This window comes from Xylocopa sonorina, chromosome 15 (genome assembly GCF_050948175.1).
Source record: "Xylocopa sonorina isolate GNS202 chromosome 15, iyXylSono1_principal, whole genome shotgun sequence".
Taxonomy (NCBI): Eukaryota; Metazoa; Arthropoda; class Insecta; order Hymenoptera; family Apidae; genus Xylocopa; species Xylocopa sonorina.
In genome coordinates this window covers 4,828,346-4,853,253 of record NC_135207.1, presented here as the reverse complement: position 1 = coordinate 4,853,253, position 24,908 = coordinate 4,828,346, and the positions used below count along the sequence as shown (strand labels likewise).

General features: G+C 47.5%; 1 protein-coding gene across 6 annotated transcripts in view; it reads right to left on the bottom strand.

The window, feature by feature from the left end:
• Nucleotides 1-24,908, bottom strand: part of Hnrnp-k (Heterogeneous nuclear ribonucleoprotein K) — a 94,300-nt gene that overhangs the window by 32,051 nt on the left and 37,341 nt on the right. For all 6 annotated transcript variants that reach the window (XM_076907154.1, XM_076907152.1, XM_076907150.1 and 3 more), the window contains 3 exons: nucleotides 12,532-12,647; nucleotides 10,795-10,851; nucleotides 6,749-6,792 (listed from right to left, as the gene is read on the bottom strand). In XM_076907154.1, coding sequence (XP_076763269.1) covers nucleotides 6,749-6,792; nucleotides 10,795-10,851; nucleotides 12,532-12,642 — 212 coding nt within the window. In that variant the 5' untranslated portion in view covers nucleotides 12,643-12,647. The remainder of the gene's footprint in view (nucleotides 1-6,748; nucleotides 6,793-10,794; nucleotides 10,852-12,531; nucleotides 12,648-24,908) is intronic.

Sequence of the window (24,908 nt, the reverse complement as noted above, 5' to 3'; positions counted from 1 at the left end):
ACGCGAGTCGAATGTTACGGATGCGTGACATTTATCACTTTTTAGACTTTTAAGTGTCCCTTTGCTAACAATTCCCTCAGCTTTTGGAAGCATTACAGGTAAGTTACGCTAGTTATCAGCGTATCTTTCAACCCCTGACGAAGCTAAGTGGCAATGCTTACAAAATATTCAGATAATTCTTACCAAAGATCTCATTCTACACGCAAAAGTCTCAACAGCGACAACTGTTCTGCTTAAAAATGCTCGTCTTATTTAAAAAAATATATTTCTGTACATGCAACTATTAGTTCAGTAATATCTTTCTTATCGTAATCCCTCGATTCCTCGCGTAACCAACGATTTTATTCTACTGAAGAGAGAGCCTGGCAATTCTCTCGGCTAACAGACTCCTTTAAGCCTGATCCGCGAGCGAAATTCAAGCGGCGCAACTCGTACACCGTCTCGTTTACAAACGATCGGCCGCCTCTCGTCTCTCCTCGGGCGGCCTCTGGCTGACTGAATGAAATGTGGACAGAGGCACGACGGGAAATATCACTTGAAGAGCGACGAGAAAACTTGCCGGGGACGGGGCCCCAAGATAAACACGGAACTTCTGAAACGACGAGAGGGGCACAAATCAACCCGCGGTCCTCCGTCTGTTCCCACCCTTTCTTTCCGCTCCTTCTTTTTAATGGTCTCCCGCGGAGTCTGCCTGAGAAACTGCCGAGTATCGCGTCTCGTTTCCACCCACCCTCCCTCTCGTCGGTTACCACGGACGAAACGTACCGTTCTATCGGCGAATTTCATCGCCAGTCGCGCGACAAGCATACCGTTGGCAAAAATTGGCAAAGGACCGTGGCGATCGCGTGGAATTTCAATCGTCTCTTCGAACGTTAACGAGTCACCGTGACTCTTCGGTTGCTCCGCGAACCTCGCGAGAACAAACGTGGAGAGTAACGCGGATTTACAACGGGCAGCTCTTCGAACGCCGTCGATCCTCGTGGTACCGGCGAACGGGACGAGGGGGCCAGTGGCCGACGGAAGTGGCGCGAGAAAAAGTTTCACGCGCGAAACATTTCCCGCGACTTATTTCCATCGAGGGAGGGAAACGTATTTCCGTCGACACGATTCGATTAACCGCGACACGTTTATGTACTCCTGGTTTCGAGGGAGCGTGCTCTCGAAGGAAACCGGAAGTCGCGCGCGTATTGACAGGATCAATCCAGCCCGTGCGCGTTTGTCTCTGCGGAGGAATCGATACCGGGCCGGGTGGCCAGTAAACTCTCGGATAAATACAACGGCTCGATCGAGGTCTCTAGTGAAGTTTTATGGCGATCGGAGAGGGTTCAATCTTCGTTTAGAGAGAGAGCTCAAAGCTGTCGCTTCTATTGTTCTACGAAAGCAGCGAAGAGCAAGGAAATATACGGTAATTTTCAGGGAGACGATAGAGACAAGCACGCTCGAATAGTAACTATCGCTAGTAAACGTTTGGAAATCAATTCTGTCAAGTCGAGAACTTGCTGGCCACCCTTAGTACTTGTTCTAAAAAATACATAAAAAAAAATTAAAAAATAAAACACTGAAATATTCCCCCTAGACGTGTCCATTTCGCAATTCTTTTTTAACGATATCGTAATCTTTGAGAGCGATCTCATAGGTTTTTTTTTACCTGCCGCAAAGCTAACAGCCTACGAGCTTTCTTTTGCAGAAAATCGCGTGGTTATTTGTTAATGTTAACCATCGACTGGTAGAGTGGTGTTAGAACGAGCAACAATGTTCCAGTGTTCCACAGTGAAGCTGAGATTTCGTCTACTTTAGCTGAAACGTGAGTGCACGTTAATCCTCGCCATGGAAGAGAGTGAGATGAATCGATCGATGTTTGTTTAGTGACACAATCCTCCATTTCTTTTCTTTTTTTAATTGAACGTTGTATTTTAGCGACACAGAATTTCAGTCGAAGTTAATCCAGTGTTAGTGCCAGTAGTCACACGCTTGTGAGATTGAAAAAATGTGAGACAGTACGATGTAGAACGAATCATGCAGCCAGGGCAAGTCGTACTTTTACTCGGAGAGCCCACCTTTTTCCGGTTCTACTGAAACAAATGTAACCTGTGACACGTGCAACATCGACGAGCTTAACAATGATTCAGGAGTACCTAGAAACAAGTCACCTATACGTATCCACGACTAATCTGTATGTCACGAAAGACGACTAATCATACGATTCTCTGATACAGTTACAAATACCATAAAGAATTACTCATCGAACAGATCCATCTGAAACGTTAGAAATCGCGCGCTGCCGATAAAGCTCTTACATTAAAAGCCAAATACGATCACGAAGTTCCACCAGGGAACACCCTTTTCCCCAACCATATCTCTTATCGAAAATCACCGATGACACAAACGTACGCGTTACCCACGATCGAAAAAAACTGTTCTCACGACGCGTACGTCCACGCTGAGGGGGTTCGAAATCCATCGAACCACCGAACTCTCTCCATTATCGCTGGTTCGAATCGGTAATCGAAGCAGAGAGGTACCCACGTACGACTTGTCCCCGTCGCGTGACTCAGCCTGTATCGCTATCAGCTGGTAACCATTTTTCCCGTCTCCATCGAGCCGATCCCACCCCACCAAATTACGTAGACGCGGCGCTCTGGCATTCACCCTACCAGTCTAGGGTTGATCGCGCTTGTTCCTCTCCTCTGTGACAGCGGGTGCCGTCTCGCGATCACCAAACACGAGATCGTCCGGCAAATGTGAACCGCGAGGGAACGATTTCGACGAGGCCCATTTGCAGATACCAGTGACGTGTCCGTTGAGTGTACACGTTTGCATACAAGGGACGATACACCCTGTATATATATATACGTCGTAATAACTGCGAAAAGTTCGTCAAGCCAGGATGGATCGCGGATGGCACGCATCGAACAGACGCGATCTGTTAGCTAGAGAAATTTATGGGCCTACAGACGAGATCTATATCTATATGAGTTACTGGGATCAACTATACTGACAGCGGTTGCAATTTTAGGAAACTGTATGGAAACGCCATTGGTATGTATAAATAGACCTTTGGGTAGACGCGAAGACGGCTACCAAAACTACCCCTGCTCTCCCCGGATACTTTAACAGTCGCGCGCGAACGACGAGGATGTACAACGAGACGATGAACCGTGTGTGTTTCGAATAGGATGCGTCTGTCGAAAGTCATCGCCATTGGAACGAAAGCTGATCGATGGGTTTTCACATTCTCTGCGAGACTAAGAAGCAGCTCTAAGATAGAACTATATCTAAAAATTTAGAATGAAGTGTTTGAAAGATTTGAACAAATGGAAACTACGATTTGTCTAGTTGAAGACGTTCTTCCAGTCGAGGAAAGGATCGATGTGGGAATCGATCGATGAACGAAATGAAAAGGTCTGAGTTAACTGGTTTCCTCTCCTTCGAAACCTGTTGCGATTGTCGTGGAGAGAAAAGGAGAATTGTCTCTTTCTTTGGGAACTGTTCGAGGTCGAATATTCCTGCTTGATTAACCTGTAATGAACGTGCACAGGTGTGGACGATCGCTAATTGAGTTCGATCGTATCCCGGATCTGCTTCTTTCTTTCTCGTCGTTCTCTGAATCGTTTACCACAACGACGAGCAACCTGTTACCCATTTTGTTTACACAATCCACTCGCGTGCAGTCGAAATGGTCGAATATAATTTTCGCAAAGATCATACGATTCAATTTTCGATAAATAACACGATAAAGATTATAGTACCAATGGTATGTTTCGCGTGACAGAGAAAGGTTGCGCATCACCGATTCCGTATGAAACGAAACACTCTCGAGATTGGTAGAGACTAACGTTCGCATTGTTTCAATTGATAATTCGATCACCGTCGACGTATCGACGGAATCTTATTATATGAAAATCATTGTCGCTGCAGCGGTGCGTTAATTATAAAATGCATTAACGAAATCGAATTATTTTCTACCCGGCGCGCGCTCTGGAACGAGCGAAGTTCCCGTTCGATTTAATAATTTCGCGCGTCTACGAGGCTGCCGGTGCGCGATTTAAAGCAACGTTAATATTCTTGGACAATAAACAATGAATTATTCGACGGAGCGAAAATTACGGACGCGCGGGTAGCCAGGCTAGCTAATTGTCGGGGCGCGCGAGGCAATTCTGAATTATAAACGGGCGCTGCAGGTCCACGGTTCCATAAATTGGGCAAGGAATTGTTTCGAATTCTGCTGGGGAAAAAATGGGACAGAGATAAGTGCGGAAGTTTCGGGCGAAACGGTACGACGTTGAGCTAATAAACTTAATATGTCCATCTCGGTCCCGAATAGAAATCGCATTAAAAGCGGCCCGGGGGACATTTACAGCCGGCGATAAAAATAATTTATTGCCACGGCACGTGACGTCCCGGTACGAGGATAAATTCTTATTACAATCCGACGGCGCGACAGTCTCTTAAACCAAAGAGGCAACGGCAGACGCGGCGTACGCGAAATTGACGATAGACATCTTAATTGCCCGCGATTTTCCAAGTAACGCGGTTAATTAAGCTTCGCGCGGCTACCACCTAATTCCAATTAAAGGTTCGTTCAATATTAGAGCCTGCGAGCGTCTATTTTCTTCTGAGACGCGTTCAATCTGTCTGCTACCATTCTCGTAAACCACCCCAAGATCCTCTTAGACTGGACGCGTTAAACGTATCGACTTGCGAATTGAGAAACGATCCAACGTCGGATTCTACGTTCGCCAGATATCCGTAAGAATACGCAGTGCGACAATTGAAAGCCCTTCGTTGTACGTTTCGATGAGGCGAACATCCAAGATGACGCCGAGACTAGATTCGCTGCGCTTTCGTTCGCGTTGCAGAATTTCGTCCTCGTGTTTCTAATTCGATTGGTATCCTACTCGAGAACCATCCGTGGAATACTGGATGCGCACCCAGGGGACACCCGAAGGGTTGTCAAAGATCAGCCAACCGTGCGCCAAAGTTGGCCCAGCGACGAAAGGGTTCGGAACGAGGCCGAGACACGCGGCTGAGAGAGAGATCGGTAATGACTTTCGACTCGCGGATAGTTTTCTCGTTTCTTTTTTTTTTTTTTTTTTAAATGATCACGCCGGCAATTCTCTACCAGGACGATGACGGTCAGGTGGTGCGTTGATCAGTGGGGCGTACCTAAAAAGTAAGCGTGACATATCGACGTTAAGCGTGGAATCGGCAGTGTACCCGCCTCGTTCCACGGATTAGCATCCGTGTTAGCCACAAAAATTAGAAAGAAAAAAAGAGACAGTAATAGAAAGAGAGAGAGAGAGGCGGGGAGGATGAAAATAAGATAGAGAGAGAGATAGAGAGACACAAACACGAGTGTACACATCATAAACTATCCCCGACACAACAAAATCGTGAGGTGTGGTATTCATCGGAGCGTGTGGTTGGTGTCGAGCGTGTTTTGTCCGCGTACGCGAGACGATCCGAACAGAAACGAACAAAGTAAAAGACAGATCATAGATAGAGGAGCAAAGAGGAAGACTGAAAGGGTCAGATCGGATTAGGATGGTTCTCCTACGCGTTGGGACAATTGTACAACCGTCTGGCTGGGCAAACTATTGGCAAAGCTTTCGCTACGAACTGGTAGAACGTTAAGCAATTTATACCATCTTTGTACCATTCTTCTATTTACTCTAACCCCTTCGATGGTGGCTAATTTAACAGGATTATCACATCTGCAATTTCATTTCGTAAATACGTATACACGTATTTAGATGCGAACATACCATGGCACACTCGAGATGGTACGTGTACGTTCACACCACTGAAACGCGTACAATTTTTCGTAAAATTCCTAACCAGAGCAAAGGAGAGGGTGGAGAAAACGGGAATGCAGGACAGGCAAAGCGACAAGCAGCGAGGAGAGCTCCCTCTCCTCTGAACGGACCTTCGATTCACTCGTTCGGTTGCAACAATGAAAGCTTCGAGGTATAACCACGGATGCACAGGCGAAGAAAGAGATGTAGGCGGAGTGTACGATCCAGGACGAAGAGAAAGGACGATGATCTGCGGGGAGGGTGGTAGGGGAAGACAGAGGACATGCAACCGCAGGTGGTGGCAGGTGTAGTCACGAACTCTGTGCGTCCAGGATAACGCGCGTGTTCCTCGTTCGAAAGCTCGCGTACACCCGCCCTTGGCTCGCGGCGATGAATCATCGTGCAACGACGTCGGAGATGCTGGATGCCGAGGACGTGTACAAGGCTAAAAGAGACAGAGTGAGAAAGAGAGAGAAAGAGAGAGACGCAGGCGGGTACGAGACGAACGAACGAAGGAACGAACAGACACAGGCGATTCAGGCACAAAGAGGCGAAGACGAGACAGACGGGTGAGAGAGAAACGGGTATAACGCTATAAAAACGGTGTAGAAGAACAGAGAAATGGACGGACAGTATTACAGAGAGAGAAAGAAAGATGGGCAGAAGGGAGAAGTAGAGAGAGAGAGAGAGAGAGAGAGAGAGAGAGTGAGACAGATAAGATAGACATACAGAATAAAGAGAGAGAGAATCATCAACAGAGAGAACGTCGCTGTCGTTCGATTTGACAAAGAAAGAAAGAAAGAAAAAAAAAAGAAAAAAAAAGACCAACAGAAAGAAAGAGAAACAAAAATATAGCAACAGCGATCCACGTGTCGTCGCCATTTAAAAAGGTACTCTTTTGTAATTAGAGACAAAGAAAAATAAGACATTAAGTAGTGGTGTTTGGTCATTACCGTTCGGGTCCGGGGCAATCGGGTACAATTATTGAGGCTTTGTACTGTCGGGCCGTGGTGGTTGGTGGTTGGTTCATTGGTGGTTGGTTGGTGGTTGTTGTCGATTGTTGGTAGGGTGGTCCATTTGCCGATCGAGTCAGGGTCCGTAGTTCCGGGCAGGGCAACGGCAGGGCAACGGCAAGGCAACACCAGGGGGGCAACGCCGGGGTTGGGGCGGGGCCAGGGCACAAATCATCAACCAAGTTAGGCATCACGTCTCTCACGTCTCGATTAATTTTCGCGGCTTAACCTTCTAAACCCCATTGCCCACCTCCCGTTTCGTTCAATCGTGAGTTGCGCGTTCTACGCTCCGTGCAACCCACCCCCAACCATCCCCTAAACTGTTCCTCCTGTGCTACCAATCGGCGGTAGTTCTATTTCTCGAGTGCACGCGACCGATCGGAGAAATATTTGCAAGGTACGCGAATGCTCCTCTAGCTTCTTGGAATATTTCTCGAACTCGTCTGACCCTCTACGCGTTCTTGGTACAAAGAAAGATTTGAAAAGATCGCGACTTACTAAGCTCGCGCGCGTACGCTGCAGAGGGTTAAATAACGTTGGGACTGGCGAGATTTAAATGGGAAATTAAATCGCGCTAAGGAAGAATGAAATTAATTAGAGAAACGACTCGGAAGTGTCCGTCGAGGCAGTCTCCCGCGGGAATTCGACGGGAAACGCAAGGAAACGCAACTGCATTATCCGCGATGAATCAACCCCCATTATATCCGCGTTGCTGTAAATATTCTGAAAACGGTATTCACGGCCAGCCTCGCCATCTCCTACCACCCCCTTACCCTTCCGTTCTTTCTCTCTTTCCACAGTTAATTGACGCCGGCTGAACCTCGACGCCGATTCGCGCGGTATTTCAATTGCTAACGAAGTCGCTTAAGCGTGGCTAATTAGAGGAAGTTTTAATAATTAACGTGCAATTTCGCAAAGCGTCCCGCACTTCCCTATTCTAGCCTTCTAAGCCACTATGCTACGTGCCCGAATTACGAATCCGCCAGTCCATCGAATGTTTTATCACGTTCGCTGCGATTGTTAACCCTTTGCTTGCCGATAGATCATCTCGCGCGGCGAATTTAACCATTTTTTGCTCCTTCTCGACTCACTCGCGTGCTGTGTAGCCATAAAAAAGTAGACGCGCGAACGGACCACCCAAAGATACGATCGCTTGCAAATATTTCTCCGTCGTGCGCGAGTTTCGCCAAGTTTCGGACCTCCCCGTCAGCCGGTTGACGCAGTTCGAGCGTTTCTCTCCCCGTTCGTTTAACGAGGAAGGGACACCCCGCGGGGTGCCAACGGCGCAAAAGGGGGACGTGGACGAAAGCAGCCGCGGACGGTGAAAATGTCTCCACGACCCAAAAAAAAACACGATTATCCCCCGAGATTTGTCAGTTCCTCGGCGCAGCTCGGTTCGTTTTGCACACCTCCTGGCCTTCCATCTTTTAGGTCACGCGGAGAGGAGCGTCGCTTGAACGGCGCACGGATTCTCGCCTTCGACGCGCGATTTCATGTACTACCAGGGACAAGATCGAGTGGGGATTACTGGTTTTGTTGTCGGTTAATTTCGCGTTCATCGTGCGGCCAACAGTTCGGACCATTCGCCGGAAGGCTACGCTTTACGGCTATTATTCCGTTTGCGTTGAAACGAGACGGCACGCAACGGTGCGAGAAGTTTCTCATGGATGTAGCGAAGAGTGACGATAGACGGGTGATAATAAATTAATTGATCGTTAAGAGTGTCTTAAAAATTCCATCGTCCGTCCTTCGAGTAGTAATCGAGTAAACAGTACGCTTGGGAAAGAGCTTCACCGAACGTATTCACTGCGTCCACTCTATTTTGTCCCTGACTCCGCGTGTTCTCCACGTTCTCGCGTTTCATCGTACGATACTGATTCGTTGCCATTGGCTGTCGTGTATCAAAATAAAAAAAAAAAAAAATAAATAAAAAGAATGGAAAGATCGCACAACGCACATAGACACGCAGACACACAACTGTGAATCTTATTTACGACGATGATATGTGCTCGATCCGTGATGGATTAATTCGCTGATCGATTCGATCGTTGATCGAAACGTGAGCTTAAACGAGGCTCGACGATGGTTTGAGCTCACGTTCACGACTGTGTGTCACGCCGCGATAACCTGCGCATCGAACGATCATTGGAAATGCGCTTCGGGTGTTATGCGATCGACAAAAGAGCCGCTGGTCGCGAGTGATCGATTCGAGGCTTGCTTCCTCGTCTTCATCGCGCGCAAGCGAGAATTATTCACGAGTCTGCGAACCTACGATCATTTGGTTCGTGCAGGGTGAGTCTCGTCGGCGTCTCAAGGACGATGGAAAATAATCGTCGAGGCGAACAATCGATGTTACGCAACAAAAAAAAAAAATTGATCGGGAAGCTCGCGAGTGCAATGCCTGTTACACGCTACGGATCGAAGCGAACGTTCGTGGTTACGGATTAAATTAGAATAGACCACGACTGCACCTTTACCCTCGCCAGGCGTCAATATGTACTCTTCCCATTTTCTACCGCTCTGCACGCTCTCGATCGAGCATGTAATAATCAAGTTAATAATACTAATGGATCGAGTCGGGAGATCAAACGTAAACCAGATAAGAAAGAATCGTCTATAATTTGATTAACGACGCTGCGGCCTTTGGAGCTAATTTCGACCCAGTTGCGCGTTCTCCCCTTTCCTTGAAAAAATTTTCCACGCTCCAGACAAATATAACAAACTTGCTATCGCTGTGCATAATTTCGCCTGTTTTTTTTTTCTTTTTTTAAATACATTTACGCGTCTTGTTTTCAAGGTTCGAACAAATATCGACGAACGAAAGGCGGTTAAACAAAAAGTTAAAGGCGATTCGACGCGTCGAGGGAACACGTTCGAAATTCGTGTTTCGTCTATCTCGAATCGAGCAGGTGGAATTGGGAGAGTTTCTGTTGTATCGCGAACGCGTTAGTTTCGACGCGCTTCCCATGAATAATTAATGGCTCGAAGATGAAATAGAAAACGGTCGATCAATCGGACGCGTGCAACAGGCTTTACTCGTCGACGCTCGGGCCGCATCTTTAATCAATCGTTCAGGGTCGAGCGTAGTATCACGCCCACGCGTTTCTCTCGTGGCACGATCCCGTGGATTCGTGACGGTCTTCTCGAGACACCTGAGATAGCGAGGGAAGCGAGTCGTGGTGCCGGTTAGAGGCGAGCCTGCAGATTGCGGGAGACGATGGAAACCTCCCCCAGTTCAAGAACCAAATGCGCGATGAAAATATTTCGTACGTGTGTGTGTATTGTATGTATTATATATACTGCATTTTCCATCTGTCGTATGTGTTATTCAAAGGAACGATTTCAAATGCTGCCTAGAAAATAAAAATAATAACAACAATAATAACAGTAACAAGAATACTCTGCTAGATTTATCGACTAGTAAAAACAGGCTACTCGAGATAGAGATAGACAGATAGATAGAGAGAAATAGAAAGAGAGTGAGAGAGAGAGAGAGAGAGAGAGGAGAAAGAGAAAGAGAGAGAAAGAGTAAGAAAACGCTACACAGCAGAGCTAATACGATTCTCGTCTGCACACACGTTTCAGAAATACACTCATCGGAGTTCCCCTAACATTCCAGCTAATCGAAGACGTTGATCGATCGACAACAGTATCGTGGTCGCCTCTAGAAATTCGCATGAGAGATTAGTTGCGAGAACGGAGCAAGAAGCTCGTGAAAAATACGATGATTCTCCGTTGAAAATCGACCATATCGCCGGCTGAGCATCCCGAAGCGATAATCTACCATCAGCGTATATATTCGTCGTTAACGTTCGTTCTCACGATCTTCTTGTCTAAATTTCATCTCATTTCTGTTTCCGATCGTTTCTCGGCTTCTTCTGCCACTCGCGCTTGTCCCCCCCGTAAGTACGTGCGCGAACGTTTGAAAAGGGGGACAAGATCGAGGGAAACGGAAACGACCAACGGAAGGAGGAGCAACGGCTTACCTGACTTCTCAGTTTGGTGATATTCTGGCCACCCTTGCCGATTATCGAACCGGCTACCTGCAACAGAAAATCGTTCCTCGGTTAATTAACACCTCGCAGCCTCTTTTCTTAATCGTTCGCCGTCATCGCGTTATCTCTGTGCGATTCTCGCCAAGATCGATCGTGAATGTTCGCACGATCGCGAGAATATGACACGTGTACCAAATTCCCATGCAATAATGCGATCGTTCGAAGAAGGTCGATCGTCGATGGATCGTACGAGCGCGTTCTAACCAGCCACGTTCCAGTGGCTCGTGGCGATAAGTTGCAGGCGATTGCGACACACAGCGATGGAAAACGCAACGCGATAATTACCTCCGCGCCCGCCCCGTGACGGTGAATGAGATCACACTCGAAAGGAGCGAGATCGTACCAAGGATCGACCCTGACACCGACAGCCGTTTTCGCGAAGGATTCGACTACGTGGTCGAACCGCTGGTGAAGGTGACGAGGGAGGAAAAGGTGCAATCGACGAAGGGGTTGACGGTGACCGACGCTGGCAACCCTTCGTTCGAGATCTGGATCTGTAGAACCGTCTGAGATCGCGCGATGAATTTTTATTGGGCCACTGATATCGAGCTTGGTTTACTTTTGAGCCTTTTATCTTTTGGACGATGTCAACTGAGAAACGACGAATTCTTTTCAGAGGTTTCTAATACGAAAGTGACAGCGATACAAGAGTGGATTAGTTTTAAATTTGAAGAAGAGAGAAAGTGGAAAACGTGGAGAAATTCTAGAAGAATTCTAGCGACTGAAGAAAGTAATTGTACATCATAGACTTTTCTAATTTTTTTTCTGTAGAATTCTGTTTCACTTTAGAGTGTTACATCGGATACGTTTCGACCGGAGAAAGAGAGATATTATCGAAATTTCCAAGTTTCTCGAAAGGGGATTAAATTTCCATTCGTCTGCGGGACATCCTGCGAAGATTTCTGAAATTTTCCCGAGCGAGGGAAAGAGGAAGGGAACGCAATAACGGTTCGTTGAACGCGGCGACAATGACCGGAAGAAGTTCGTATTTCGCGATCGCGAACCTGCCCGACGTCAGGTTGCAACGCGTTTGGCAGCCAACTTTTACCTCGACCAAGACGTGTTCGCGTAACCACCAGGGAAGAAAGAAAAAACTGTTGGAAAACCGCGAACGTGGGAAGGAGAATAGGAGCTGTGAAAAGATACGGATGCGTTGGCGAGCCTTATCTGGCCAAGAGAAACACCAGTGGATAAGGCTTTGCGTGGTCCCCCCTTTGGAATTGAAGAATGAAAAGGCAGCGTGTAACGCTTGCAGGAAAAGTGCATCGCTATCGACACTGCACATTTTTCGTAAGGTGAAAGTACAAGTTCATCACGTACAATTTTTAATCCTCGACGGAAAGATTGCTTTTCGTTTTGTAACATTTTGTAATAAATTAATGGAACCTATACGTAGTACGAAAAAATTGATTGTACTCGGATAAATACTAAAAATAGAAGACCTTTAAACGGTGTAAAGATTAGAAATAACCCCGCAGAGATTAGAAAGTATGTTAGGTAGTTTCTCTTTTACGATTTGCATAGCAGTTAGCGAGGCTTGATTCATGGACAGTCAAATATTTGCTTTCTTAAAAGACCGAACGATCGATTCCGCGATCCTTCAGCTTCGACTTTGAAACTGGTCTCGCGAGTAGTTTTCAGATTAGAACCGCTGATGAGCAATCTTACCTTGCTGGGGATCAGAAGACGAAGTTCATCGTCACCCTGTCTGTAACGCTTATGAGGACTCGTGGGTCCTCCGGAACCTGTCATGGCGCCTGCATCAGCTTCTCTCTTCATTATTTCTGCAACAAAAATATCGATCGACCCTTTTAACGCGCCATTACCATCTTAACGATAAATTATTCCGTCAAGCGTCGAGCGTCGCGCTATCATCGCAATTTTCGACGAAACGACGAAACTAAAATAATAACGAATGATCGTACGCTGGATCCATATTAAAATACCGCTGTTCTAAATGACGTACGTGGTCGAACTGGCGAGGTAACTGGAGGAGCAGAACCGTACGGTCACGTGCACGAATTCACCCCCTGCGGGCAAGGGAAACCGAGTTTCCCCTCGATTTCCAGGCACGCACGCGCCCCGGAAACAACAGCGACGACGCGCACCGCAATTCGTAATAAACCTATAAACATGTTTCGCGTTCGCGTAACCGTCCGTTTGCGGGGGTCGAACGGTGTGTAATTCATTGTCCGTTAAATCGGCTCGGTTCGTTTAATGACGTGCAGGAGAGCATGGGAAACCGATGGAACTGGAGCACGTACGCGATAAAACGGTCACCGGACTACCTGCGAATTCGTTTCGAACTATTCGCCGGGAACGTACCGCAATTTCAACGCGACGCGCTCGAACACCACCGTTTTATTTGCTCCAAAGCGCACGGCACGCCGGCGAACAAACGAAATTCGACAGCGCCGCGCTCAACGTTTGCAAAAATTTACGGACGAGGAGGGGGATGTCTCGCGGCGATTAAAGGAAAACTCGTTGATAAAAGAGGGAGAGGAAAAAGAAACGCGAACCCGATTCACCACCCAACGGCTTATATCGCACGGTTGCCGTTATTAATTCGAGCGGGGCGAGCGATATTTCCTTTGCACGTGCCGGCGGAGGATCTTTGAAACGCGCGGAACAGCCCCCCGTGTCACCGAGATTCATGGCGCAATTAGGCTCTCGAAATTGCTTCCTTCCGACCGCCGCGAGCATGACATTACCGGCGATAAACCAGAAAAATTCCCACGATCCTGGCAATCGGGAGACCGCGCGGATTTCCACCGTCAAATGAAACTCACCCCCGGCTGGAGAACCGAGCGGCTCGCGAGAGATACCATCGAGAACGGAACGTTCTTCCGGGTCTACTGATGTTCCGTACGAAGCAATTTTTCAGTTCGCGACCGTATTATACCCCTCGGATACGTGGGAACGGAGTGTGGTGTCTCAGAAGCGAAAGATTGCTTCGCGAACGAAAGTCGAAGAGTAAATACTCGATCGTGTCGTGTAACGTGTCCTCCCTGTCGCTAATGCGCGGCCTGTTCTACCGCGGCTTTAGATACCATCTTCCGCTTCGACGGGCTCCGCTAAAATGTCTGACAAACTTTCGTTTGCTTGGTTAAGAATTACAGCGATTTCGGATGTAACACGCTTCGAGGATCGAGTATCGTTTCGTTCTCTCTTTGGTTTTGATATTAGATTCATTTAAAACTGTACTCGATATTTTCACAGAACCTCTTCCTTCTTGCTTGAAGAGAGAATGACCTAAGAATGTCGAAAGCAACAGCTGGCTCAACGGAACGATTAATAAGACGGTGCAATTTTTACGATTGACACAGCTCGGAAATTGAAGGAACGAAGAAGCGTACGGGGGTGGAAAATAAAAGAAGGAACGAGTGGACAGGACGAATCGATACTCGTCCGGACGACACGCGACGTTTAATAATTTACCGAGGCGATCCGTAGGCGGTAGGGTGACCAGTGGGCTTTGCGAGCGATTCGTCGTTTCGATTTCATTGCGGTGACGGAAAGGGCGACGGGAAAAGCGCAGGAAGAGCAGAGGCGAGGGCGGAACGGTTCGTTCGCGGCTCGTTAAAGAATCACGAGGCACGAAACACGGCGGTCACGAAAATAAGACACGAACGACGGGAATACGCAGCGCGTTCTCCTCGTTAGCGAGTGTTTCGTTTGGACAAAAAAAAATCCTAACGGATACCCCGATTTATTATGCCACGGGATGATAAACGAGGATACCGGATAAACGAATCCCGCGTACGAACGACAATCGGAGCCAACAGTTTCGTGATTTTAACCGTACGCTCCCCTTTTATTTCGCTTCGTGAGTTTCCATCGCGACGAATATTTATTTACCGATTCAGTGTTTAACGGATCGCGGTCGAGCATTGAGTGGAAAGTACGCGAAATAAAGAATTAGTTGTGAATGTCGAAGAAGCATTGTGCCTGGTAGATCAAGAGTAATATTCTTTAAATCGTGACTAAGAAAAAGGTTGCGAGTGTTTCAAAGTGCTACGCACTTCGAACGGACGTAACGATTTTGCAATCGGAACGGATGTAGAAGAGCGTAGTTCAAGAGCTAGCAGCGATCGATTCGCATTAACAGCGAAAAGTGTTTTGCCATTGTTGCTTCGAATCGATGGAAAAATTCAAACGCCCCTAATTTCTCCATTGAAAGTGAAAGAAATTCGAAAGTGAAAGATTTTCGAATTACAAGAACAGACGAAATGATTTGAAAACCTGTATCGAATGATTTCAACGAGCATTGTTCGCTAACCGAAAATATTTGAAAACGCAGTGCGTTTTATTATTTTTCTTATTTCCCATCGCGTTCGAACGATGAATATTAATGCACACTTCCGCGGCGGGTTCGTACGCTTTGACGATATTGTTTACCCGTCACGGACTCGTTTCACCGCGTCAATTTTTCGTTAAAAACATGGAAGCAATTTCCTGCGCTGTTGAACAGCCGGAAAACATTTTCGTCCACGCGATAACTCGATCAATTCCCGCAGTCTCGCGTGATCCACCGATTAACCATTCGATCGAACCTATTTCAATTCCGTTCGCGGAAACGATCGGAAAGAAACGCGAGCGTGCCGCTCGATTCCCTTTGAGGCAGCCCACTCGTTTACCTTACCCCGTGAATTTTTGATAAATCATGCGCCGTTCGAAGCCCTCGTTAACGTCAAAGCTCCACAGAGCGTGTGTACACGTATACGCGACCGCTTACCTCTGGCTGGCGGACCGTGTCTGACCATGGACCGTCCGTTTCTCCTTAGAGCGAGATCTATTTTTATTAGCACCCGTCGTGTTTTCAACAAACAAGCAAGCTGTGTGCGTGACCAGACTCTGTCGTGATACGAACTCGAAAAGACCTCCTGCGACTCTGGTCGTCCGACCATTACCGGCTCGTGGAATGGAAGGTGGGGGAATGGGGTTGATCGCTGCGCTCGTAGGGGGTAGAAAATAATAAAATAATAGGTCGCCGGTAACTCCCGTGTGCCAGATCGATTCTACATGTCTGATTCTATAAACTCTCGTATCTTTCTTTCGAGTGAAAATAAACGGGTATAAAATATTCTGGTACGCAAAAGTATTAAACTGACTACGCCACCACTGAACGAAGAATGCTTGCTTTCGATGGAAATGAAACTTGATTGTAAAACAATTTCGGCATTCTTATGGCCGACAATAACCCTTGCAACCTGATTAATTTTAATCGCCAACGTTGCAGCGGATACGATTTAAATAGTCGAAGATTAAACAAAGGCGGTTGTCGTGTACCAATCAATGCGAAACAGAATCGTAACGGGGCGGTGGGGAACAGAGCCGATTACAGCACAATCAGAACCGGCACAGTTATCAATTATTCAGGAAAAACCCGATCAGCCAGTCTCGTTTTACCAACGCTCGCCGTTCGAGCGAGCGCGAAAGGGTAGAAGGAAAAGAGACGAGGGAGAGGAGGAAGGGATGAAAGGGGCGCCGCAGAGTCTGCAGCGAGGGTAGCGTGAGGCGCCCAAGAGTCCACTGGCGGCAGCGGTGCATCGACTAACCAGTCCATAACCAGTCCGCACGCCATTCCAGAGGGTCGCTAGGCTGTGATATACAGGGACACGAGATGGAAGGCAATGGAAGCGGCAGGTCGAAGGGGAGACCGCAATTAGGAACTACTTCCAGCTTGAACTCGCTGAACTTGACGCGGGGAATTTGAACTCGATGAACTTTCGCAGCGTTCGCGATACGCAACTGCGTCTGAGTCGCGATGCGTGCCTGGTTTCTACAGGGTGACGCGAGAACGGTATAACCTCGATGATAATGCAGAAAAAGTTACATCCTTTCGAGTTAAAACCCAGGAAAGAGGTATAATTAAGAGAGACAGAGGACTTGCACGATGCTCGTCACGATTCTTCTATAACGATCGATAGATTTCAGACTGTTTTTCTGCTCGAAACAGCCTGCACTTCGATCGAGAAACGTAACGCGATAAACGAACAGCAATCATCTGGGTCAAGCGTAGAATCGACCCGGAGGACAAGCTTCGACCGTGTACCGAGGTTGAGGGGCTCGAGGAACGAAGTCGAGCAAAGAAGAAGAGGATGAGAAACAACGTTGCTGAACCAGAAGAACCGAAATACCCCAATTCGAGCGAGAATTCAATGGAAGAGGCTGAACGAGGGTTGGGAATCCGTGGAACGCTCGGTTCAGAGAGCCGGGCTCTTAGCCGTGGTAATTGTGCTCCTCGTAGTTACGCGGTCCAAGTAATTATTTCGACGTCGCGCAGACGACGGATATCCGGGATAATTGCAGGGCGAGCAGCGACAATAATGCGGCGTCCACGAAATTGCTCGGTGGGCGACGAAATATGATGTTTGCATGTCGCGTCACCCCATTTCTTCTACTATCTCCGTCACCCTCGCGTGCCCTGTGCGCACCGCGGAGGCCACCCTCCGTCAGATGCCAACAGCCCGATAACCGGCTGCCCTTTTTTTTCTCCCTCCATCTTCGTGAAACGTTGCGACAGGGCCGTGACACGTTCAACGGGATATTCGTCGGTCGAACCGCCGGCTGGGAAATGCTTCGTCTGAAAGGCTTGTTTCTAAACGTGCTCCCTCTATTTCTCTCTCTCTCTCTCTCCCTCTCTGGCGGTAAGAAATGCTAAAGACTTCTGTACACCGGCTGTTGACTCGGCGAGTTGGCGTCCATTAGTTCGAGACGGAGCCGTTTCTTCGTCTCGACGGTCTTTATCACCTGCACGTTTCCTTCGAATGGATTTTGAGGGCATTCACAACAGCTTTCAGTAACCAGGGGAAATGTGACGACCTCCTCTACTTTGTAGTCGATAAAGCCCACGAAAGAATTCTCTTTTTTTTTTTAAGAAAATGCACTGTACACTCATTGTTTAAATGCAGTGTAATTTAACACATAATCATTTGTACTTCGTTGACTTGCCTCCTCTTTCTTCATTCTTGTTGATCGAAAAACAAGGTCGATCGCGTAGATGATTTACCGACGCGAAGTCGGAACGGAATGGCTCTCTTCGTGATTTAAGGCCGACTAATTGGGTCAACAACACGCGGACGGCATCGCATTAACGCCAATTAAACGAATAAACCTAATTGGCGCTGTTACGTCGACCTGTTACGTTATTTGTGCAACGAGAGGAAGAAGAGCGAGCGGTCCCGTTTCTCTTCGATCAATGAACGAAGCGAAGACAAACCGTCGATTATCCGGTTCTTGATTAAAACGTTAATTCCACCGCAATCGTAATCGTGAACAACTTCTGCTTACTAATTACCCTCTCTCGGTTAAATCCCACCGAAACGCCCCGCGATTGTGCGCCAACGCTGGCATAATCGCAATTACGCTCTTACGGTGCGTTTACCTTGGTCGAGTAAACCGACTGTTAAACGTATCGCTTTCGCGACAATTTCCCTCGAACAGTCGCGTAATTGCACACCAATTTTCCCTGAAACACTGCCCCGCGTATTATCCCGTTGAACGTGGCCAAAAATTCCCCCTCAGGCGCAACGAGGGGACGCGCGAAACACCCGGGAACAGGAGACAAATGTCTTCTGCAGCGCGTGAACCGACACTAGCACACCAGCACGGGTGAAACCGCGGAGACAGAGCAGGCAGAAGAGTGTGGAAAATGGGAGAATTACGAGGTAGACGCTGGTGACCGCACACCGAACGCGAAGAGGATTATAAATTCGAGTCGTACCCAGCGATGAAAGAAGAAGCTTGTTTACCGTTTTCCTTTTCCCTTCTCCTCGAGAAGAGTGCCTCGTCCCCCGACTTACCCTCGTTCGTCCAACCCCTCGCGACGACTCTGACGGAGTTTTCCTTGTAATTTCGTAAATCACTCCCGCCCATTCTGCCCGACAATTGATTCATCCTTGTCTGGAGGATCTGTAATCTTGCTCGTATTACAGACTTCCTCTGACGCCAGAATCATTCATTGGCGTGACACGAATTAAGCAGCTCCGTCTACTTATCTAACAACGCGGATAGCGAGATTGCTCGCGAGCTTCGCATGCATAAGCGATATCGGCACTGATTTCCACCTCGCGAGCCTTCCCTGGAAGATATATTTAAATCGTTTGTCGTTCGCGGTACGATTATCTTAAGGACACGGTGCGTGTTTAGCGACTCGCGATCGCGTCGCGTTAGAAACTCGTCGGGTCTCGGCTTTCGAATGCGCGCGCGACGATTTGCATGAATATTACATCAGAGATCGCGCGCCATCGAGGCGAGGTTCCCCATTCGATCGAAGCGAATCTCCAGTACGAAAATACACGGGGGTGCGCGTAATATTCGAGAGACGAGGATCGAAGGGACCCCTGGCAGGTGAGATTATCCGCTTCGGGTGGAGAGACTAAACGGAGCTGGCTTAGAAATTCGTCGCTTGACGTCACGCTTACCATCGGCTTCTTTAAATAGAGTGATCAATGATATCGTTGATTAGACGGCCGAGCCTATGCCTCGAAGACTGTTCAGCCAGCTCAGAGTTTACTTGGCGCACTCGAAATCGACGTGTCGTCACGAGAATATCGCCACGAACGAGCCACGTATCTCTCTGTCCGCGCGTTATCCGCTTGCTGCATGTAAGTCGTCGATTAAGCGTAATTCACAGATAAAAGTATCGAACAATATTTCTCGCCTCTCGATATTGGAAATCTCTCTTGAAAAGAACGAATCCGGGTTGATAGATCGATACATAAACGCGATGCAATAGATTCCGAAGCGAAGCACGCGAGACGAGGAGAAACCGCGAGGTGAAACATAGAATTCCGCTTATCTACTTTAGACGCGTACGAGGAAGAAACATTTACTCGCGAGCGATAAACGAATTCATTTCGAGGAACTTAAATCCATTGAACGTCTGTTCTTTCAGAGGCTTATGTCAGCGGTGATAAGATATTGCGGGCTACGTATTACCGCGCGTCTATCGGGCGTCTGTAACTGCGAATAGTTTCCTTTTCTTCCCGCTTATCGAGTCGCTTGTCAGGGCCAATAAAATTCTGTCGATATTGGGCTCGGTGGAGTTTTCAAAGAACAGAAAAATCCCAATCACGGAACGTCAGAATGAATTCTTCGCTTCCGACTCCCATTCTCTCCCTTCTTCGGGTCGAAGGAAACGTAAGAGAAATTTTCGACGACTGTGAATTTCTTATGCGTCCATTCAGATCGAAGAACTCTCCGAATCGTTCGAAACAGAGACGTTGGTCTGCGTTTTTTAAATTTCTGACGCTCCAAACAAAATTTGAGGGAGTTTGCGATTGAAAAAAGTGCATCGCTCATACATGCATCGATTTCGAAGTGCATTTTTCCGAGAAATCGATGCGTCAGTTCGAGGAAAGACGAGGAATGAAAAAAAAAAAAACGACAGAAAGAGAGAAACGAGCGAATGTAAAAAGGAAAATCGACGGAGGATGGAACGCGCTAACAGTTGGCCAACATTTCTTGTTAGCGGAGAGAACTTTTCGAGGAAAGGAGAAGAATGGTTTAAAGCGGATCGAGAAACAGCGGGGAGTCGCGCAGTCGAAGCAAATAGCGACAGTTATGTCAACAGGGAGGAGCGTTAAGGCTTGTTAAATGTTTGACAACGTTTATGCATCGCGGCAATAAAAGGCTAAGCGATTGCTGGCGCATCGTCGATAATGCAACGAAAGGCCACTGCAGTGAAAACGAGTTGGCACGCGTGTACCAGTGAAACGGCTCTGCAGAAGCTTCGCTCGATGGAATCCAATCGATTCGATTCCGGTTAATGGAAACGAAAGAAAAGGAGGCAGAGGATAGAGATGCCTTGGCTAGAAAAAATACATTAAAACGAGAGTTCCGAGACTTCGTCTGTTAGAGGGACGTCGAAGAACCAACGAAAACTTTCAACATTATCACTTCTGTAACTTTAACTCTTTAATGGCCAATGAAACTTAAGGATTTCGCATCTAACTTGCAATTCTAATATTAATATAATAAACGTAAGATACTCGGTGGTTTCTTAGCAAGCAATTAATCTATCATTAATAGAGTTTTCAAAAATATAAAAAATCTGTTTGTCAAACAAATTTCGCAATGCATTCCGTTTAATTTCATTTTGTTGTCACTACGTAATAGTAATAAAAGAATTCTAACGACTGAAATGCACAATTACGCTATTAGATGGCCGCAAAAACGTCCATTAATATCAATGTAGAAGAGCCTATTCAACGCGTTAACGAGCCCAGGTTCAATGAACGGCTGCAAGACAAGAGTCGCGTAACTATGCTTCGTGCGGACCCTATTAATTTCTGCGACCAAGGGAAGGCATTTCTCCGAGCTTTCGTCTATCTATCCTGCTCGCGTCTAACGACTCGTCGTCGGATCGATTTTCCCCTTCGCTCTTCCGTCGACGCGTCATCGCGTTGCGATCGTCCAATTCGCTGATCGAATGTTTTCGACTGCGTCCAGCGCGACGAGTGAGTTTAAACGAATATCGCCATTGATCAGGTTTTATTTCGCGAAACACCTCCGCGCAGAAATCCCCATTCATTTCCGCGCGGAATAAACGCGTGGATAACTTTTTCGAGCGACGTATGGAAAATTCGAATGGAAAAACTCGGTCGTTCGTCCACGGTGCAAACCGGATTACGATCGAATTTTCGTGCAAACACACACGCCCGGCAAAGAACGAAAGGATAGCGCCGCTATTTCTCGTGCAAGGATTCAACTTATTTCCGCAACGATGCCTCGAGAACGCGAACCTAAACGGTATTCATTAGATTCCATTAATTAAAAGTTCAGCCGCATTCTTTTCATCTGCCTCGCGTTGTGGCTTGTTTGCCGTAAATGCGGGTAAATACTTTTTTTCCTCGTATTTATCTTTCCTCTTCCTCTACGGCTGGCGCTACGTACCAGCGGCCTTTTCTCAGATTGCTTGGCTGAACAGGCCTGGGCCAGAATTATTTCGTGCTCCTCCTCGCCCTGCCGCTACGTGGATCGATTATTCCTGAATAGAGTGTATCGTGGAACGAGCAACGGTATTCAAGCAGTCGAGCCTCTCCTCTTCGCTCGACCAAGCGGAGGCAAGCTTCCAAATGGGATTCGCAGACTTCACGAACACGTTTACCAAGTGATTCCACTGTTTCGCAGCATTCGAGCATTCCCTTAACTCTACGGGTGGTTCTCGTTTCGGCGGTTGGACGACAGGTTTTTTCGAGAAATTCAATCGTTCGTGCAACTCCGTGCAACATTATGGGTCACCGTAAAAAACAAGCATTCATTTATCGTCCGTACTTCGTCGCGACACCATAATTCTAACAGCAGTCAAGAAACTTCGCTTATTACAATCATTCGTCATTAATGCCCTCGTTGTAAAACGTCAGACTAAAATACCAACGACACAGAGAATTGTAATTCCACTTTTAGTTCGCGAGTGAGAATTTCGTCCAACAAGGTAGGTATGGGTTCGTACGGAGTAAACGTCGATACAATCTCCAACGACCGTAATACAAACTCTGATTACGGTTATCGAGACTGAAATGTCACCTGCTCGGCTCTGGCAAACGGTGCTATCGCTTCTCCCAATCGTATGAGCCCAAGGCCGGTGCCAGCAAACAGGTATACCTCTGATTGATGACGGAACATGGAAAAAAGGAACGACCAATGATCTATGCCTCGCAGACTGAACGCCTCGCCAACGGAGGAAGCCGTATTCTTAATACAAACGAATAAATCCACAGGCAGCACGTGTCGTACGAAGCGTACACCTGCTGGAATGAATTACACCTCGAGGACTGAGAGGCATCGAGCGTCCTTTGAGTCGCCTAGAAAACAGGGAGCTTTCAATACCTCGATGACGTCAGATGAACGTTCACTCGCTACGACGAAGAGTGTAGACAAATTTCCTTGGCTAAGAGTCCATAACCTAACCCTCTGTCGTCAACAACGACGGCCAAGACAATCGAGGACTCGAAGAATAGAGGCGAATCTCAAAAAATTTCGAACGAAAACTCCCTCAGGATTTACCAACCAAAAAGAACAGAACAACGTAGACACGGTGACAACGGTACAAAAGCTTGCAATTCCCTTTGAGAATTCACGAGTGCGCCGCAACCTACTCCGGCTGTTACTCTGATTTTTGGGCCAGCAACGAAGTAATCCTCGAACTAGAAGAAACGAACTTCCAGTCTCGCGAAAATGACAATCAACGCGAGAATCCGTACACGACGTTACAACTATGTACGATTTGGATTATTAGCACAAGGTGTACGTCTTCGACGAGCAACTTACACGTGTTAGCGTCTGTGCGTTCTAAGCGTCCATATGTCCTCAGCTCGCCAGGGTCCAGTTTCAAAATTAGATTCGACGAAACGAACGGGCCGGAAGTGCGACCGACCACAGAGCTAGACGTGAAATTTATTCGGCAGACGTGCGTGCACGAAAAATGTATTCATCGGGACCGATGGCAAAATCAATGAAAGAATTCGCGCAAGAGAGAGCCTTTCATGGGGAACATATCCATTTCGCGAAGCCCGACGTGGAACAATTAAAACCCAGGGACGAAGAGTTTCCCGGTGGGCATACTAACGAACGTTCGACGTCTGCCTTTGGTGACGCTGGAATTTGTTTCTAGAAACCAGAGACCAACGGCCGCACGACGATGAAAGAAGCGTACCTCTCCCTGCAACTATTCTCGATTTTCGACTCCACTTAATTCCACGCGAATCTTTAAATATTCGATGATGCATTGCATGTGAATAAGACGCGCGGATGTGTCACGGTTACAGTCATTTCTGCACTCCGATACGCATACTTCGCGCATGATTGCGCACGGTTTCGTTCTAAAAAGCCTGGCTGTTCCAATTGCGGCGAGCGTCGGAGAGAAAAAAATTCTGCTTCAATGTCGCAGAAAACATCCAGTGATCTAGATACATTAGAAAACGAATTTACGTAATCCCCAGTCTCCTCATCGAGCGGTGGAAGAAAAAATAAGGCTGATAGCGAGATACTTAGAACTCGTACCCGATTAAAAAAAAAAAAAATGTATCGTCACATCAAAGAGAAAAAACGGGGAGATCCAAGGACTTCAAGTTTTCACTTGCTACGTAACACGTCCCATTTTTTACATAGCAGAAAAACGATGACACGAGAACACGTACGAGGCGTGCGATAATTTAAATCGTTAGTTTCCACAGAATCAGAGGATTTCCACTGATCGAAGCTCCAAAATCTGTCTGATATCGCCGATGCTTACGACGTAACGCAATAACGGAGTACCGAACTGTACTCGAGAAAACGTAGCCTGGACTGTTCGCAGCTCCGTTGGCGGAAAAACCGCGCGGTAGCTGGTGTGTCGACGCAGCTGAGATTACGCTAACGGTACGATCGACTTTCATAAACAACATCCGCGAAACCGCGCCGGGCACGCTATCGCCCGCGTTCCTTGACCCTGCAACGAGAACCCTCGAGGCGTGTAGCGCTCCGTGAAGGGTCTTTTATCCGTACGCTAACCCTTCCCCTACCCACGGCATTCCGCGCTTAGCCTAAGACTCGAGAAAGAGGATCGGGAAGAGAGGAGACGAGGAGCGAGCGCCAACGTTCCTGCCGCGAAGCGTGCCCTTGCCGCGCCAAGGTGTAACGTCCTGGGTACACCAGTCTGACCACTATTGCTCTGCTCCCTTCGCCTACCCTCCTCTGTTTCGCTTCGCCTCCTTCGACCGCGGCTGGCCTTCTTGTCGCGCGCGATCGCGAAACTTCAAAATTAACTTCGCCGCGAAACTTCTGTCGAGGATATTGGATGTACGGCGTCCACCTTGCGGGATCTCCTCGACCGCTGGTGTTATTGGCTACCGTGCCAGCAATTAACCGGTGTCTTTGAAAAGTGTTACCTGGTACCGTTAAACGATAACCAATTTCTCGATATCGAGTTCTATTGGTCGATCGTCTGGCTTCGTCTGACTTGCAACAGACCATCCATCGACTTAAATATCACGGAATAAGGGATACGATTGTTGGATCGAACGAGAGTGAACTTAAAGAAATGCTTCAGGCTGCAGGAT